We start from the raw sequence: 18284 nt of genomic DNA on the forward strand, positions 1-18284 counted from the left end.
GATTGTCTACACCTGTGTTGCTTTGTTTGTTTCTTGCCAGTGAAGGTCAGATTTCCTCCGGCATGATACAGGGCATGCTGTGGGTACCTGGGCAACAAGGGGTCATAACTTCTATTTCAATCAGTAATTGGGGTACAAATCCAAAACTGTCATTCAAGTGCTTGTTTTACTGCCTCACTTTTCACCACACAGAAACCTTTTGCTCATTATTAAATACTCTATTACCATAGCATGTCTTATCCAACAACATGTATATGCATTTGCTAGAGGTTAAGTGTAAAGAATTATGAGCTTTAATTTAAAAAATACTAATAAAAAATTTATAGTATTTAAAAGCAGATATGACTCTTTATCAAGACTGCTGAATTGGTGCTTAACCCAGCATGCCCCAATGTGTCCATGTGACCTGATGCCTGACCCCTCCAGTCACACAGCTGTTGGTGTGGCAGCCACTTTCTTTTATAACAAACAGTACAGTGAGTAAAGCTTTATTATGACACTCCCAGCTTTCTGAGCTCTAGTCCACAGTGATTGAAGCTGCCCACTTAATCAATGTTCTCTTTATTTAGCCATACTAGAATTGCTATGTAATGTCATATAGACTGTGTTATTCATACTCTACCTTCCAGCTTCAGTCACCGTGGTAGTTGATGTTCAGCTAATCTGAAAAAAAAATAATATATATATATATATATATATATATATATATATATATATATATATATATATATATATATATATATATATATATATATATATATATATATATATATATATATATAAACTCCAATAGGATGATTTTATTAAAAGGTGTGTGTGACCTGAGTTATAACGCTCATTGTAGATCTGAAAAGATAGTCATGTAGTTATGACTAGAAAAATCACCTGCAACCCTACAATGAGAAACATTTATCTTATAACTTCATTGTCTCATTTTTCAGATATGAGAATATGTGAGTGTTTGCATGTTTTCTTTCTAAAAATATATATCTTGGCATTTACCATGAATGTCTTTGTGCTATACTCATCATTTCATCACATTTCATTTCATAACTCATACATTGTGTGCTCATCCTCCATCAGCATGTCAGATTATATGATTGTAATGTTCCTCAACATGATGAGTAACATGTGTAATATTCCTCAACATTAATAACATCCACAGTGTTCCTCTTTATGAGAAACACTTCCCAACCCGTGTGGTGGCTGGGAGAGATGTTTACCACCCATTCTTACTTTAAGGTTGAGTTTTTAATTTTGTGGTGATTATCATACCTCATCAAACAGTACTGACCCTCAGTCATCAAGAGGGAGGCTCAAAGTGAGAGATGGTAATGTTATAGTGCGATCCTTCAAGTACCTCAGATGTAATTGTTTTCTTCAGATTGTTTATTTTTTAATTATTATATAAATAGATCATTGTACGGATGACATACATTTTATTTGAAAATTTATTTAGCCATAAGTTTTCAAATATTTGGTAGCCAAATCCCTAATTTCTCAATTGTTTAAAGGTCAAGTTAGTATGGTACCTACTGTACTGCCAAGACCTTAAACCATGATTATATCTTGTGGCATAAGACTAAGTGATGAAATGGGTTTTCCAGGTCTCAGGTAATTATGTCAAGGCTTTTTTCTCTATCATAACAGGGAATATGCCACAAAAGGTCAGATCTGAAGCCTGATACAGTACCTTATAATATCTTAAATTCACATTAAAAGAGCACTTATGATTTTTATCTTTAAAAAGTAGGGCCACAATTTATTTTCTTGGAGGGTTAGTTCACTTTGTACTGTAGTAACCAGTTACCATTATTTTTTTTTTTTTTTTTAGAAAAAAAATGCTGTGCAATTGACACTATCATAGATAATTTAAATTGAAAGTTATACTAATTAGGAACACTGTATATATTGTGATAGGGAGATGCGATGAATGTTGGCTCCTCCAGGTATATTGCACATAATTACATATCATTACTAAGAAAATAAATTCTTTTGAATGACAGGTTTGTTCTCATCTATATATGGTTAAATTTGTACAGGAACTGAGGCCACACATTGTCAGTGATTAAAATATTGAAATTTGGGTGTCAGCTGCAAAAGTTTCCTTTAAGAATAAATTACTATATATTCGTTGTACAAGTAATGCATAAAGTGACTTGGTGACTGTCTCTTGTTTGAATGTTTAAAAATATTACTTCATCCTATGAAATGAACAAAGCTATTAAATCTGTATTTATTTTCATGTATAGTGGATAATTAACTATTAAGAGACAGACTTGTCATTTCATCAGTCTTGCCCGCCTCACAAAGCTGTGGTCTTAGGGTGTAAATTCTCTAAACATACCTACATAGTTGGTCTGATTGATCGTTGTGTATAAGTGTCAAGACTGATCGTCTGTATGATGTCAGGAAGCTTCTTTTTTTTTTTCTCCAAGAATATGTGGCCAAGTTTTCAACAAATACCCGAGCAGAGAAGTGTGTAAAATCTAAACAGTGTCTAAATTGAATTTGTTTCTTGGCAACTCAAGAATAAGATCTTAAAGTTGAACAATAATGTTTGCAAGAATTAGTAATGTTTTGGTATGCTGCCTGTTAAAGGAGTGAACATTAGTCCAAACATTGGCATCTGGTTATTTCATTTTCTTTCTCATTTTTTTTCTTTCTTGACTGATTACTTTTGGCAGTTATATCAAACAATTTTTTAGAATTTGTGGTTGGATAGATATTGCTGTCATATTTTAGGAAATTTTTATACATTATATAAAAAAATAAGAAATATTTTACTTGGGATTTTTCAAAGCACAGTTAGTGTTTTGAAAGCATATCTTTGGTGCATTTTAATTCAGTATGTATTTTATAATTTCACTGTTCCATTTTTATGATCAATTCTTTGGATTTTGGCTGCTGGTTACACCATCCAAGCAAATATTTAGCCGTCTTGGGAATGATCGGAAATGGTTGGAATACTCATTCATTAATGGGAAACTAATGAGGGAGGAATGCAAAAATTATACAATTGAATTGTGTGATCCTACAAATGAATTAATTTCATATTGTGTACAGTATATAGTGTTCATTGTGCATGTTTGTTTTGCTTTAGACCCCTTGAGTACTACACGTAATAAAAGAGGAAGAAGGTCACTCTTATATCTAATCAACAAATATTCCCCTTTAGAAAATATACAATTCATCTGTGCACTTTATTGACATTTCTATTCTACACTGTAGAATGTGAAGTAGTGTGGCTTCCTAAATTGTTCTGTTTGTTTATGTTCATATTAGATTTTCCTGTGGGAAATTAGTTGAGCAGGTTGTGGAATGACCATGTATTCCTTGTAGTGGTGCGGTGTTACTCCCTCATACCAGCCAGGCCACAGTGCCTGGGTGGGTGGCATCAAGAACATGCTTTTCACTAGTGGTACCCATCTACCTTTTCAGTCTTTTCTTAAACAGAACCAGTTAAAAGGAAGTGTAATGTAATTTTGAGGTTCTAATATTAAGTGGTAATGAAAACACTGGTTGAAATGCTGTTCTAATGATCCCCTTCAGTTTCTCATGTTAGTTATATTCATGTATTGTACAGCCACATTATTATTGATCATGAATGAATATTAAATATATATTGTATAGTCACTGAAATATGAGATTCACATATTAATATAAATAACTCATGATCATAGCCATCAGTCTGTCAAATCCAATGAGTGCTAAAGGTTGGACCTGTTAGGGTCAGATAATTTATAATTTAGTTGTAACAACCCATGCACATGGTACTCAAATGTTATTTTTATGGAATCATAGCTGTCCTCCCTCTGTCATTCCTAATTTTGTTTCAGTATTTTGGAATGTACTTCCTGGAATCAATGGATGCATATTACTGCAGTAATATACTTCCCTGTATTATATTGTGAATATTTAAATAAAGGACCATTGTCCTAGATACTAAGGCATTTCAATAATATGAAACCATCATTAAAATTTTGTAATATTAAAACTTGTTGAAAAGGGAGAAAAACATGTTGAAATATAGGTGAAGAATATCTTGTACAGGGTATTCATAAGTGTTATACTGTATCTATATTTCAACTGTGAGTGATTCACATGTAATGCCATTCATTTTCCATTGTGAATTTAGAAGCATAAATGGAAATATTGTAAGTGTAATTTGTAACACTGTGTCTGTTTCCATGTGTGGAAAGTTTGCAGAGCTAATTTACTTATGTGCATTAGAAATATAAACAGAAATAAACCTCCATTGCTGCAATTGACAGAGCAGTATTAGTAAAAAGCCCAACTGAAAGGAACAGGAGCAACATCCTCACTCAATATTGTTAACATCCAGGACACCAGACTTCAACATACTGCTAGTGAGGATAAGAACAATGGATGTTTTCAAGAGAACTAGATAATTTTGTTATGAATATCCTTGATTAACTGTAGTTATAAATATGTTGGCACAGAATATAAGAGAACCATTTTCTGCCGAGTTGAGAAGAGCAGAAACAGCCAGCAACAGTAAGAGGTGTAGTGTAGCCAAAATAAAGTATGTCCTGCTGAGCGCAGCTGACAAGATGTGTGGATGAACGAGGGGCTCAGCCAGGTATGTAGCCACATGGTGGTGGGATAATAAAGTAGACAGAGTGATAAAGGAGAAAAGATTGTCAAAGGCCTGAAATATAAGTGGTGACAAGGGAGAGTACTAGGAGGCCAACCACAAGACCAGAAAAGAGGTTTACAAGGCTAAGAGGCATGAACAGCATTGGGGATATGTATGCTGAACAGTGCAGACACAAGAGGTGAGATATTCAGAATAGTCAGATAAATAGTTGGTGTGTGAAAAAAACCCATGGTAACATGGCTCTTGATAATAAGAAAATCAAGGATGCCTGAAGAAAACACTATGATTAGCTACTGAATGAGGAATACAAATGGGACTTATTGATGATAACTAATTTGACTAATACAGGTTGTACCTCTCTAGTCCGGCATTCTGCGGTCCGGAACGATTTTAGTTTGCCCAATAGCCAACATCCCTGATGTACCTCAAATGTAATTTTAGTTACAGTACCATCACGTCACTTTGAAAAAATAATTATGGTAGCATTAAAGGTAAATGAAATAGTATTTTAACAGTATTACTTTTTCTTGTTTATTTATTTCCGATCTTATGTTTTTATGCTTTATGTAGGGTGTTTCGAGGGTGAATTTCCATGGTCAGGTCCCGAGGTTCCCGGGCTAGAGAGGTACAACCTGTATAATCATGAAATGTATTGTTCCAGACAACTGGTGGAAGGGTGTGATTGTGAATGCAGTAATCTCCCTATTACCCGGAATAATTGGTGCAGAGTGGTTTCAAATTCGAGACGAATTTTCGGAGTGTAAACTACGCATCTCTCACAGAGCAATTTAACTGCAGTCGGACAGACAAAGAGATGAATTGTATTTATGTAAACACCACTGGACATGTATAGTTGGGGTCAAGAGTTTGCTTCTACCCAAAATGAAGCAGAAGTGACCCCAAATGAGATAAAACAGTCAGGGCAAGTCAGTTCAGAGACTCATTCCAATGACTGGGTTTCACCATGGGGAGTGAACTTTTGTCCCCGACTGTACAATATATTATAAATAAACAAAATATACTACCGTATGCGCAATATACAGTAACCCATTGTTAACTCGGAATTTGATAACTTGTAATTCGATATACAGTAGCTCAGAATGGCATAAAAATATTCAACTAAATTATTTTTTAATTATTTTATATGTAAAAAATATTTTTACATAATTCACAATTTTCAGAAATATGGCGACGCAATCTCGTGATGGGTGGGAAGTTCTGCCTAGTCAGCTGCTCAGTTACGCATCGGTAGGCTTAGTGAAAGGATACCCACCCGCAGTCACTACTTATTTCATGCATCTTTGTTACAGGACACAGGAAGACGATCGCTAGAATTGCGCAGCATTTTGGGGACTGGGCATTACCCACCACCATGGGTTTTAATTTTGTGGGTCTCGGCAGCATTGCCACGCAACAACACTGACAACTATGGGTTTCCGAGGTGAGATTTTGGCGTTTTTGTGTTATTCTTGAAGTACTTAATTAGTCCACGATTCGATTGTGAGGTAATTAGTGATCATAATGATGTTTGGAATATTTTAATGAAATTATTTTCAATGCTAATTACTTGCCATTGTGAGAAGGTGGTGAATCACGCAACTAAACTAGTAGGTCCTAAAAGAAGGTCATTCAGATACCTAGACGATCCGTCCGTCTTAACAATCTTCAAGATTGAGGTGTTTCCCTGTTTGGAGTACTGTCACCCCCTCTGGTCCCTGAGTTATGCTAGAGACTGTCAGTTGAGTGAGAATGTCCCAAAGGAGGGTCACCAGACTGGTGCTTGTTCTACAGCACCTCAGTTATCCAGAGATTAGAGAGCCCGCAACTGCCTAGCTTTAGTAAAGACAGGCAAGGGGAGACCTAATTGAAGTTTATGAACACCTCAGAGGACACTACTCAATTGAGTGTCCATACATGGATCTGGCGAACACTTGCCCCATAAGGGGCCACAACTCAAGGTTGAAGAAGCCACAAGTCCAGAAAACTGGAAGGGCAAGCTTTTTTGGAGTGAGAATTGTGAACTCTTGGAACAACCTGCCAGAGAGTGTTGTGACAGCACTTACAGTAGTGTGAGCTCTTTCAAGACCAGGCTTGACCAACACTGGAGCAGGTTCAGATACATTCAGGAGCCAGTATTTGCCGACAGTGTGTAACAGACGTGACCGACAGCCCAAGTGTCTAATGAGCTGATCAGTGGTGAATAGGATAAAGGTAATATAAGCTTCCTCTCCACAGGTTAATGTTTTCCCAAGTTCTTCACACACTTCTCTGTCACTGCCTCATTGACAATACTGTACAGGTATTTGGAAAATTGTGCAATACGACATCAGAATTGAAATATGAATCCCACTAAACAACAAATATATTATATTCAGGAGGGGGCCCCCTAAGTGATGGGGGCCCTGTGCAGCTGCACAAACAGCACATAGATGGGGCTGGCCCTGCTATTAGACTTGGTTATAAAAAGTTGTGGAAAGAGTGACAGCAAAATGCAATTTGGGTTGATGCCAGGTAAGGGACTACTTCATATCTATAGACATAGGAATTTGACAGGATACCAAGCGGACGATGCGAAAGTGGTTATGGCATTAAGGATAAAGAACCAGTGAAAGTAAATATTAGTGAGGAATTTGAGGTGAAAGTAGGGATTCATCAAGGGTCTACCATGGTGCCCTGTGGTGTAATGGTCAGCATGCTCACCTCGCAAGCGAGTGGACCCGGGTTCAATCCCCGAGCAGGGTGAAACTATGGGCAAGTTTCTTTACACCATTTGCCTCTGTCTACCCAGCAGTAATTGGATGTTAATCGATTTGCGGATCATGTTCCGGGGTAATGGTTAGCCAGTGTAGTTGGCGAGTTGTCCGGATCTTCTCGGACTATTCCTTGACACCGAGTCATGCAGGTCATTAACTTAGGGTGTGGTTGCGTTGGCGACAGCTTCTACACCTTAAAAAACAAACTCACGCGTAAGTGACCTTTGGGCCGGCCATCCTCGTTGCACGGGGGGCAACCATTATATAGGGTATTTTATTATCGTGGTGCTGGAGGGAATATCATGGGATTTTATGATGGTCCGCCTAGGAGTTGTTGTATGCTAATGACTGCAGAGACAGTGGAGAAATTTATGAAATTGAAGGAAAGGATAGAATTAAAGGACCTGAAAATGAATTTGGCAAAAATAAAAAACAATATTTATTAGAGACATGGTTAAGAGACCTGTGGTGGAAGGTGGTCATGTGTTATCTCTAAGAAAGGTATTAGCAACAACGTAAGTATGTACAGTGAGTGTGGGAGATGGGTACGCAAGAATTACGGGGGAAAAGATGATAAACTGCAGAATGTTGCTGACTTTAGTGTCTTGTGTGTGCAAGTAATTATGTGGCCTTAGCAAGGCTGCAGAATCCAATCTTAGAAAATAAATCTATATTCAAAGAAGAAGAAAAGAGCTGTAACTTACTTTATATGTGAGCTATGAAGAGTTGAGATGGCACTTCCCATTGTGTGAGCTATTATTTTCTCTTGGTGTGGGAGTTCTTAAAGCATGTGGCAAACTCTTCTGGGCCTTTTAGATTTTTCTGTCACTGTATTGGAAGCTTGGACTAGTGCCTCATATCTGATGACAAAACCAGATGTTGAGGAAGGGGAGTACCATAGCAGAACACATCTTTTACAGCTCTAACAAGGATTAAATAACAGTGAATGAATAGACTGCAACTCCAACCACCATGCATTTATAGCAGGGAAGATGCCTAAGAGTCAGAATAAACCTGTGTATTGTGTGTGGAATTACTGTATGTGAGTTGGGACCTCTCGGGTGTGAATGATCTGTACCTGTGTATGTATGAAATTGTATCAATGTATGTTTGTGTGTACATAAACTTCTGTAGAAATAATGACAACTTCATTAACAAGGGTGTCTTCTTGTTTGTGACAGAGTAACGTGTGTTGGAAATCATTTAATTATCTTTAGCTATGTTTCACAATTTATTGAGACAAAGAACATGTAATCAAAAGAAAGTTTTAGACTAATCACTACTTGAAATATATATATATTGTATATAAATAAAAATCTCCAATATACACTTATCTAGTGAAGGCAGTTTTTTAGGGAATGAAATGGGAAAAAATAGTTCAACAATGGTTAAACAATTTTAAAACAACTACTGTACTACCCAGGGGCCTCAATGACACCTTGCACACAATTTTCACTCATTACCAACCGGACACTTCCCAGGCTGTGGGTAAATATAAACCTCGGTAATTCTCTCACACTACATACAAGATAGAATTGTTTGAACATGTTTCAACCTCCCACTTTCTTTACAGCTTCTAATAACATCAAGGGAAACCCACTGACATACAGCTGTTAGACATATTGTACAGTAGTTCAAATGTCTCATGGAATCCACGAACTCTGCAGCAGTTGTACATTCAATTCAGTGTGGAAGTAAAATTCAAAGGCACAAAAAAATTCATTTACAAACTTAAATTTGTGACTTAATCCTTTAAGATGTACAGATCATTCAACTCATTTCAATGTTCACTTGGACAACTTCATATATATACTAAAGCAAATGGTAAAAGGAAACAAGAATTCTCTCTCTACTTCACATATCCAAAATTAGCTTCCACATACCGGTATATTACTGTGTATAAAGAATATAGGCAGGTCCATTTAAGTGGAACAACAGGGAGCAATAAATACCGAGAGCCTAGCTACATTTATTTATGTGTATGGTATTCTATCAAATCCACTTTCACAATCTGGCTATCCATTGACACTAAACTGTAAGGTTGAAGCTTGTTCTAAAGTTACTGCAGATACCTTAACAGCTTAGTACTAAAGGATAACCAAATTACGATAATGGTGAACACATTTACTGTACAGTATTATAGAATGTAAGTACTGTATAGGCTACTCATTTTCTATTACCTAGATACTTTATGGTTAAATAAAGTGGACCATCCTGTACATTACCAAGCAGGGGACGGTTTATTACTTCCCACATTGCCTGCACAAGTATACTGTACCTAATGATGCACCATAAATTAGAAAAAGAAATAGCTTACAGCAAAAATTTAATTTCAGTAAACAATGTTAACCATAAGGCATCTGCAGATACCCGACATTAATAAATAAATTTGAAATTTACATGATTTCTATGCTGCAAAATCAGTAATCTTTATTACACGTATACGGTATTACTGTATTTGCCCTAAATGTTTCTTCTCAAGAATCAGAAGAAATTTATAATATTGAAAGGCTAAAGCTAATATGTCATATTATGCACATCTATAAAGTATGATGCAGTACCTTGAGAAGCTGGGCCAATATTTTAAGGCTATAAAATAAATGATGCAACAGAAAACTGTCTCAGTAGGAAAAGAAAACTTCTATTTTAACCTAACCAATACCTGTATCCATAACAGGACACCAGAACATACCGTATCTCTCGTAGATATTCAGATCTTTACTCGTACGGTATTAGCTTATTATAATCAAAATCTCTTGATGATGTACAGTGTAATTAAAAAAATTTATGCATCCACTGATTGTGCAGCATACAAAAGACCAGATGACATTCAAGTGTGTTTAAATTACCAAGAGGGTAAATGTATGAAGACTGAACAACTACAGTACGCATAAAAATTTAAATCATAGGAAATAAATCAGTGATATGTGAACGCTCTTGATATACTGCCCCATGAAACCTTAGTGGGAATCTAAAATAATGTTACCCTGGCAGTCTTTTATGCGTGTTCGTCCTGTTTTATAGCGCGTTTCGGTCTTTCCATCTTGGTGCAAGATCTTGACGGTTCCATCTGGGTATTCTCGTCTTTTCTCTGCATTGGTATGAATCTCTCTCTGTCCACTGACAAACTCAAATACTTTACTGCCGTCTGGGTTTGAGCGAACAACAGTCCCATCTTTCATAATGCACATTTCAGTTCCGTCCTGAAGAGCTATTTTTCGAGAATTATCCGTAAAGATTATTTCTGAAGATCCATCCGGAAGGCGGGTTTCTTTTTGTCCATTGGGGAAAACCAACACTTCTTTTCCATCATTGAAAGTTGTATGACTCGTGCGATCTGTGCCATATATATAAACGGTTCTATCACCGTGTATCTCCTTTCGGTCTCCATTATAATAACTGACATAAATTACTCCATTTGGATAAATTTCTTTCTTATTGCCATTGGCATATATAATTTCTTTGGTCCCATCATCCCTGTACGACTCTGTGAAATCCATACTCTTATCTTCAGTAGGTAGAAATGCCTTTTTGGGTTCCACAAGGTTTTGAGCTTCATTTACAGAGGTTCCTGCAGGCATATTACCTTGCCTCTTATCTACATTTTGTTGTTGAAAAGCCCCAGTATGGGCACCAACCCGAGTACCTGTACCACTTCCTGTCAAAATCATGTCATCAAAGTTTTTCTCAACATTCTCAAAGGATGCAGTTATCCCCTCATTCCTGGTGCGGCCAACTTGATCAACATCTGTACTGACGAAAGAGGGCAAGTTAATTTTATGTTGGCCAGTTTCCTGACCACTCTCAACATGTTTATCATCACAATCATCATTTTTATATTCATTGATGGCCATTGTTCCTCTTCCTTTGGATTTCACCAATTTATTCAGTGATCTGCTGACACCATCAACTATTGTGGACTTTGGTTTTGGCTTTAACTTTCCTCTTGCAGTATTTTTTGGATGATCCACAACAGCTTTTTTTTCACCCAGTTTTGTTCGATCAAGTTTATGTTTGAGTTCTAAATTTTCTTTCTCCAAATTCTGAACATATAAAGCTTTCTCTTTCAATTGTCTATTTTCTTCTTCTAATAATTTGATTCTATCATTTAACTTTTTCATGGAATATTGGTTCAACGACTCTTTCTTCTTAGCTTCCTCGTGTAAATCCTGAATTTGTTCTTTTAAATAAACCACCTCGAGAGAGTTGTTTTTGGCCATTGTTATTGATGGTGTCAGTTGTTTAAGTTCCTGTTTTTCTTTCCATATAGCATTCCTTTCACGGTCAATGTGGTCTTTCAGTCTTTTTTTCTCTCTAGCTATTTCTTCATGTAATCTGAGTTTTTCATCATCTAGCTGTTTCTTTTCTTCAACTGCCAAGTGTTGGAGCTTTTGCAGTTTAGAATTTTCTTTTTTAAATATTTTTGTTTCTTTTTCGAGTTCACAAACTTTAGCTAACAGAAGGGTCTTGTAAGTGTCAACTTCACTGTCAGCAAAATCTTGTTCTTCCTTCTGGTTTGGAACTGCAGCAACAGTTTTAGCTTCTTTGTATTTAACTTCATGGTGAGGCTTGACATTATCCTTTTTGGTTTTGTCTTTGATTTTTGGGGGGTCTAACTTTTTGGGAGAATTTCTATCCTTTCCAAATATAGACTGTATATAATCTGAAGCACTACCTGGTTTTCGTTGGGGAGGAGGAGAAAATTGTAGTGCAATGGGTTGTACGCCTTTTTCCAGCTGTGGTTCTGTGAGAGTATCGTCACTTGATGCAGAACACTCTGAACTGCATGTTTTGGAATCATCAGTTTCAACAATTTCCATAAATTGATTATTTTCATGGTTTAAATCAGCCATTTGAGTATGAGGCATATTCTTTAATAATTGCTGAGCATTGAAGTGAACCAAAGCCTCCAAATCTGATGTTGTGACTAGGTCACTGTCATCTACAATAATGGAAGGAGTATCAGTCAATGTATCCTCTCTATCACTCTCAGAAAGTTCATATTCTAAAACCTCAACCCCCTCATCCCTGAAGTGTACGTGTGGTTTAAGTTGGGGTTGGGACTGCCAAGGAGCTGGTGTACTTGTGGGATTGGTAAAAGCAGGCCACATACTTGTTGCGAATTGTGAGGCCATTTCATGAGATATACTTGTGTGTTGATCAGAAAAACTCTCTAAAAATGTTTGAATTTCAGCTTCTGATACATTAAGTTCTTCTAATTTGACAATTGCTCTCAGTTGCTCAAGTACCTGACTCATATTTAAGACTACCTGCTGTCTCTGTGAGGAAGACTCCCCATTGTCTACACTAGGTTTTTGTATTCTGTCAAGTAAATTAATGCAAACATTGCTACATTCCTGACCATATTTCTTAAATTTCTCTTGGTCACTGTAGTTATCAGAAAGGGCTCTCCGAGATGGAATGGGGGGTGATGAACGCAAAGGAGTAGATGTTGCAGAGTGTTGACCACGTTGCAGCAGCTGCCAAACTGTGGAAGAATTTGAGGAAAAACTAGAATCATCTGCTAGTTCCTCTAGTTTCTCAAAAGCAGACAGTTCATCCCGTTCCTTTCTACTCTGTTTATCAAATTGTAAATTTGGACAATGTGTAACAAGCTCATGTCTTTCTGAAAAAGTCGGATAGCATCTTTCTTCTTGTGAAACTGTATGATCTGTTCTATCTATCTTATTTCTTGATTTTGGAATTATTGGTTCTGGGACATTCTTCAACTGAAGTTTGCTTATTGGTCTGTTGCCTGTTTTTCTTAAATAACTTCCCACTACCTGACCATTAGCAACAGATGTTTTGACACTTGTAAACTCTTGATTGTTAACGTCTATGTTTTCTTGTTTTTGAATTGTACTCCCGACATTAATATTCCTCTCATCTATTGATGCTTTTGTTTTCTTTAATCTTATTGGCTTCATAGAAAATCTTGCAGTTCCCTCACCTTTCCTTAAGTATCTGTGCTTAGGCTTTGGTTTAGTGTCAGGTTCTACAATGAATTTGCTAATGCAGCTACTAGCTGGTATGATAAAATTTGATGCATTTTTATCAACATTTATTTTTGAAAAGCAAGCACTGAATTTGGGGTTAGAACCATATTTCTGAGATTCATACATTACTTCCCTCTCTAATTGGTTGTCTAAAATTTGTTCACTAACAGAGTTGTCACAAAGTGAACTCTTATCTTGTGACAGACATGATTGTACATTTACACTCTCATGGGCTGAATTATACTTAGCAATATCCTTGACTTGATTGAGTTGGCTTCTTGTATCACCCAGTTTTTGATGCTCATTGTGGAATCCAGTATTACATATTTCTGGTATATTTTGATCAGATGATGATTCCAGACATCTTTGAGAGATACCAATATTAAGTATACTCTCTTCTGGTAGTTCATCGGTACATGAAGTATTGTGACATACATTTACTGCATCCTGTGAGGTGACGTGTCTTGCTGTGTATCCGTCCAAGCATGTTTCTTCCTCTACAGTATGATTTTCTTTGACTTTTACGGCAGGTAGAACACCAGAAGGGGGCAGAGTTGATAATGCATCCGATTCATTTGTTTTTTCAGCCTGAGATAATACAGAGTACTTTGGTGGCTGGGATTTAAAATGAAAATTAGAGGCTGCTTCTTCTAAAAGCTGACTTTTGGAAGTGGAGGAAGCAGCAACAAGATTATAGGATTGGACTGTAGCAAGTTTCTCTCGCTGCATTTCTTGCCATTTTCTTAATTCCTTTAGTCTTTCAAGCATGTTTTGAGAAGGTGACTGTACAGGTATATTTATATCTGGACTTGGTTTTTGTGGATCCTGAAGATTTCTCTCTCTTTCCAGAGTAAACACATCACACTCTTCATTTTCCATTTCAAATTGGATAGAGAAGACACTAATAAATCTAAGCACATAAAAAATAGATTTCATTTAAGTAGCACAAAATAATAAAAAAATAGATTATGAGCCACATCTATGATATGGCGGAAGATTCACATGTACACCCAACAGCATACAGTAACTGCACTCCAACTGTAGGCACAATTTCAAAAACTATAGCACTCAAATAACTCCACTGAAGAAATCAGAAAATGTCTTAGTTAAACGTCAACACTTATCTATTTAGCTGAAGAGAGTAGAGAATAAGAGTCTAGTATAATTACTATTCACAGTACAATAAAAAATAATTGTTCACATGTTAAACAGTTCACAATATCAAACTTAGGAGAAATTCACTCACAAAGTCAAATATATTTCCAGTAAGTAAATTAATACAAACTAGTTTTCTTCATTATGCGGAAGAACTCATCCTGGTTAATTTCGTTATCACCGTCTCGATCAGCTTCTTCAATCATTTCTTGCAGCTCCTCATCAGTCAAGTTCTCACCTAAGGTCTCTGCAACACGCTTTAAGTTGGCAAAGGAGATCTTGCCAGTACTATCATCATCAAACAGCTTAAATGCTTTCAAGATTTCCTCTTTCACATCTTTCTCGGCCATCTTGATAGTCATGAGGTGCAGAAATTCTTCAAACTTGATTTTGCCGCTCTCATCTTTATCAATTTCAGCAACCATCTTCTTAATCTCTTCCTTCTTAGGCTCAAACCCCAGTGCTCTCATGGCTACCTTGAGTTCCTTGGGATCAATTGTGCCTGTGCCATTAGGATCAAAGAGATCAAAAGCTTCCTTGATGTCAGTCTTCTGTTCCTCAGAGAGTTCAAATTTAGTGCTACCAGATCGCCGTTTGCCGCCTGCACTAGTAATTGATGGACGCTTGTATTGGCTGGACATTCCTGAGTCTGAAATAAAGAATAGTGTAGTTTCATGACCTTCATCTACTGACTACACAAAGAAAAACTTATTTTGGCTGGTACAACTAGATTACTGTACAGTACTTTTGATGCTATACATTACAAGAAACTTAAGTAAAGGGTAATAGGGACTTACAGACTCGCAAAACATCCCATAAGATGGTCATAAGAAGCACAGGAAATTCACTTGAAACTTGTGAAACCGGTAAGTATTCTACCTGATAATTATAAATTAGAGGCAACGATGGGAGGCAAATTTTGTATAAAAATTCACAAGAAAATACTGCATATAAAACAACATACAAGGAAACATGGGATAAGGAAGTACTGTACTGTATATAAATTAGTTTGGAATTCTTGAAAATACTGTATAATAAAAATATTACAAGCAGCAAGGTATCATATTATAGCCTGTGACATACCTTACTGAAATCAAATTAGTGTAACGAGCCCAGAATACCATAGGTAGTGTTGATAAAATTTTCAGAACACACAATCTTTTAAAACATGATTTATGCAGCCTTCAAAACATACTGGATTATGAGTAGTTGTTTAGTCAGATTAGATTAGGGATGAAAAGTCATTTTAAAAAACTTAAGTTCTGAAATTGTAATGCATAATTTGGAATTACCCACTAGTATTGCCCATATACAGTAATGAAACCACACAGGGTTCTGTAAACAACTACATACTTATTTATAGTACTGTACAAAGTTACTCCCTCTCTCAAAGCAATTACAGTGCACAGTACAGTACCGACTTTGACACAACCGGCACATCTTTGGCATTTAATAAGCTATAAAACCACAAAAAAATGGTGGCCTATATTGTTCAGCGACTCATTTCTGCTAAAATCTTACTTAGCTACGTGACTTATTTAACCTGCTGCAGCACTTAAGGCATGAGAAGAAAATTCACTAAACAAATAAGGAGGATCAATTTGGGTAAACTATAAATAAGAATTAACTAAGACTGAAATAATTTAGTGTTTCTTCATTAAATTCAGTCATATTTTTTTTTCTGACATCAATCTATTTAACATATCAATTCAAGAACCTAATGGTCTCCCTATTAAATTCCTCACCATGCTTGTTTTGTAGTGACCTGGTTTAGTGTATTTTTTGATAACTTTATTGGAAATATTAAGTGTTTTTTAATACTTTGTATGGCAGTACACAGTACTGTACTAGAAGACAGTACAGTATCACCTAAAGAAATTCCTATATAAAGAAGAGGATCTACAATTTGTGTGATATTTTTGGCTTTCTTGTTTATCCTGAGCACTAATATACGTCAACGTTCATCACAAGAACATTTCAGAGTAACTGTTCCATACACGTGAAGAACCTAAAATTTTAAAACGGTACAGTGTTTGCATATATGATAACTTTATTTTGGTAAATTGAAGAAAACACTATTCAAAAATTTCAAAAATTTTAGATTTTTTGGGGGATAATACTTAAAGACGACGGTTCTGTCTACTTGGTACCACGTAAGTTGAGCTTCCACATGGTGACAAACACTTCCCACCCACCGACCAGTCTTCCTTTCCATACAAACCTAACCTAACCAAACCTAGCAAAATCTAACCTAAAATATTACTAATTGCAAATCCTTGTGAACATATGGGATTCTGTTGAGGAAAAAAAGCATGTCATCTGTTTTGACTGGGCTCAAACTGCTGTTAATTACAGAATACACTAGATATCAAAGCTACGTAATGTCATGTTAACAAGCTCACAGCCATGACCTACAACTGTCAATAATTTGTCAGCTTGTAAGACGAACTCCGCCAAGTATGTTCTGAATTATTTCACAAACTGGCCGAATAATGGCCTTTCCCAAAGATTAAATACTTACACAAAGGGTTAATACCTGAAGCCTACAGTAATTACGGCAGCTGTTTAGTCAATAGCTATCTCATTCGTGTTATGTGCAGACAGATGCGCGGAGTGTTCGCCGCCATCACCAGCATCAGTACTGTTCCTTTAGCTCATCTTTTATTTAGCAATATTTATTTTGATAGTTATTAGAACCACAGTTTAATAATTGAGTATTAAATAAAATGTCAATGCTAATTATAACAAGATTAATGTAACTATTTTCTAAATACATTGCATTTATTTGAATAATTGTCGTATGTTACATGTTAGCTAGCTACGTCCCCTTTGTTATACAGCCATATAAAGGTCTTCCGATCACCCATACAATAATAATGTTTAATAAATATATAAAATTACTCCCTTTCTGTCTTGTCATCACTGGTCGCTAATCTCTCCCGATGTTCTTTGTTATTGTTTGTAGTGATCCTAATGGCCGCCAAGTAAGCAAAACGATAATCTCCTTGTATTATTATCACCCTACAGTTCCCATTGCCGTTCCTGCTCAACACTTAACATGATGGCAACAGGTGGAGTACATGATGGGAAAGGAGTCCGGCAGAATAAGAAGTGCTGACAAGAAGAGGTAACAGCAGGAGAGGTTTGAGTGTAGCGGCGACGACTACTGTGGTCACCTACCTGCTGTGCTCATCTACCTGTTGTGATAATCGCTGTGCAGATCTACTGTAACTGCTATCCTACTGTGAAGACGACTCAAACCTCAAGTTAAATAAGTGCCTAATCATAATGTCGCTCAACCCTATACCTGGTATCAAGTCACCACAGCGTGTCACTTGGTACCAAAGTAGCCGAGAATTGGAAGATTTTCAAGCAGAGGTGGAGTGACCATGCCGTGCTTTATCAATTGGACAAGGTGGCACAAATAACTTTGTTCAAGCATGTGCTGGCTGTTAACGCCCTTAAAGTGTACAATAGTTTTGTATTCACAACTGAGGAGTCGGAGAGAACTTTCAAGATTATTGAAAAATTGGGTTAACGTGTACTTAATGCTGCGAACAATTCTAGCAAGAATACACTGCTTTTCCACCATAATTTTTGTCGTTAATTGCTAGTGACAGTGTTCACATTTGGGGATGTGTTTCTCTTTTATGAGTTATACCATAGTATATACCACATTTAGTGGTCAGCGAGCCATGGAAGGGGGAGTGTGTAGTGCGCGGGTCGTCTGAATCGCATTACCATGCTATATGATACATG

At 36.5% G+C, this 18284-nt stretch overlaps 2 protein-coding genes and 1 non-coding gene across 4 annotated transcripts; 1 reads left to right on the plus strand and 2 right to left on the minus strand.

The window, feature by feature from the left end:
• Positions 1 to 55: 55 nt before the first annotated feature.
• On the minus strand, positions 56 to 17182 carry LOC121861086 (caltractin-like). 2 transcript variants are annotated; one of them, XR_006087979.1, is made up of 4 exons: positions 17047 to 17182; positions 14617 to 15174; positions 8079 to 8234; positions 56 to 663 (listed from the first exon to the last, which is right to left on the minus strand). XR_006087979.1 is itself a non-coding variant. In XM_042358638.1 (2 exons), the coding sequence occupies exon 2, from the start codon at positions 15164 to 15166 to the stop codon at positions 14645 to 14647; it is 522 nt and encodes a 173-aa protein (XP_042214572.1). In that variant the 5' UTR covers positions 15167 to 15174; positions 17047 to 17182; the 3' UTR covers positions 14280 to 14644. The 2 variants fall into 2 exon arrangements, 1 of the variants encoding a protein (XP_042214572.1); XM_042358638.1 differs by lacking the exons at positions 56 to 663; positions 8079 to 8234 and having other exon boundaries at positions 14280 to 15174.
• Trnaa-cgc lies at positions 7291 to 7364 on the plus strand. The gene has a single exon. It is a non-coding gene; the product is annotated as a tRNA-Ala (tRNA).
• LOC121861082 (centromere protein J-like) lies at positions 8593 to 14306 on the minus strand. Its single transcript, XM_042358630.1, has one exon. It carries the CDS (start codon positions 14304 to 14306, stop codon positions 10335 to 10337), a length of 3972 nt encoding a protein of 1323 aa, XP_042214564.1. The 3' UTR covers positions 8593 to 10334.
• Positions 17183 to 18284: the final 1102 nt, after the last annotated feature.

Source organism: Homarus americanus, unplaced genomic scaffold (assembly GCF_018991925.1).
Source record: "Homarus americanus isolate GMGI-L3 unplaced genomic scaffold, GMGI_Hamer_2.0 scaffold52806, whole genome shotgun sequence".
In the NCBI taxonomy this organism is placed as follows: domain Eukaryota; kingdom Metazoa; phylum Arthropoda; class Malacostraca; order Decapoda; family Nephropidae; genus Homarus; species Homarus americanus.

Bases quoted from the DNA above. Each gene is read 5' to 3' on its own strand.
- LOC121861082 (XM_042358630.1), bottom strand. From the start codon at position 14,306: ATGAAATCTATTTTTTATGTGCTTAGATTTATTAGTGTCTTCTCTATC.
- LOC121861086 (XM_042358638.1), bottom strand. From the start codon at position 15,166: ATGTCCAGCCAATACAAGCGTCCATCAATTACTAGTGCAGGCGGCAAA.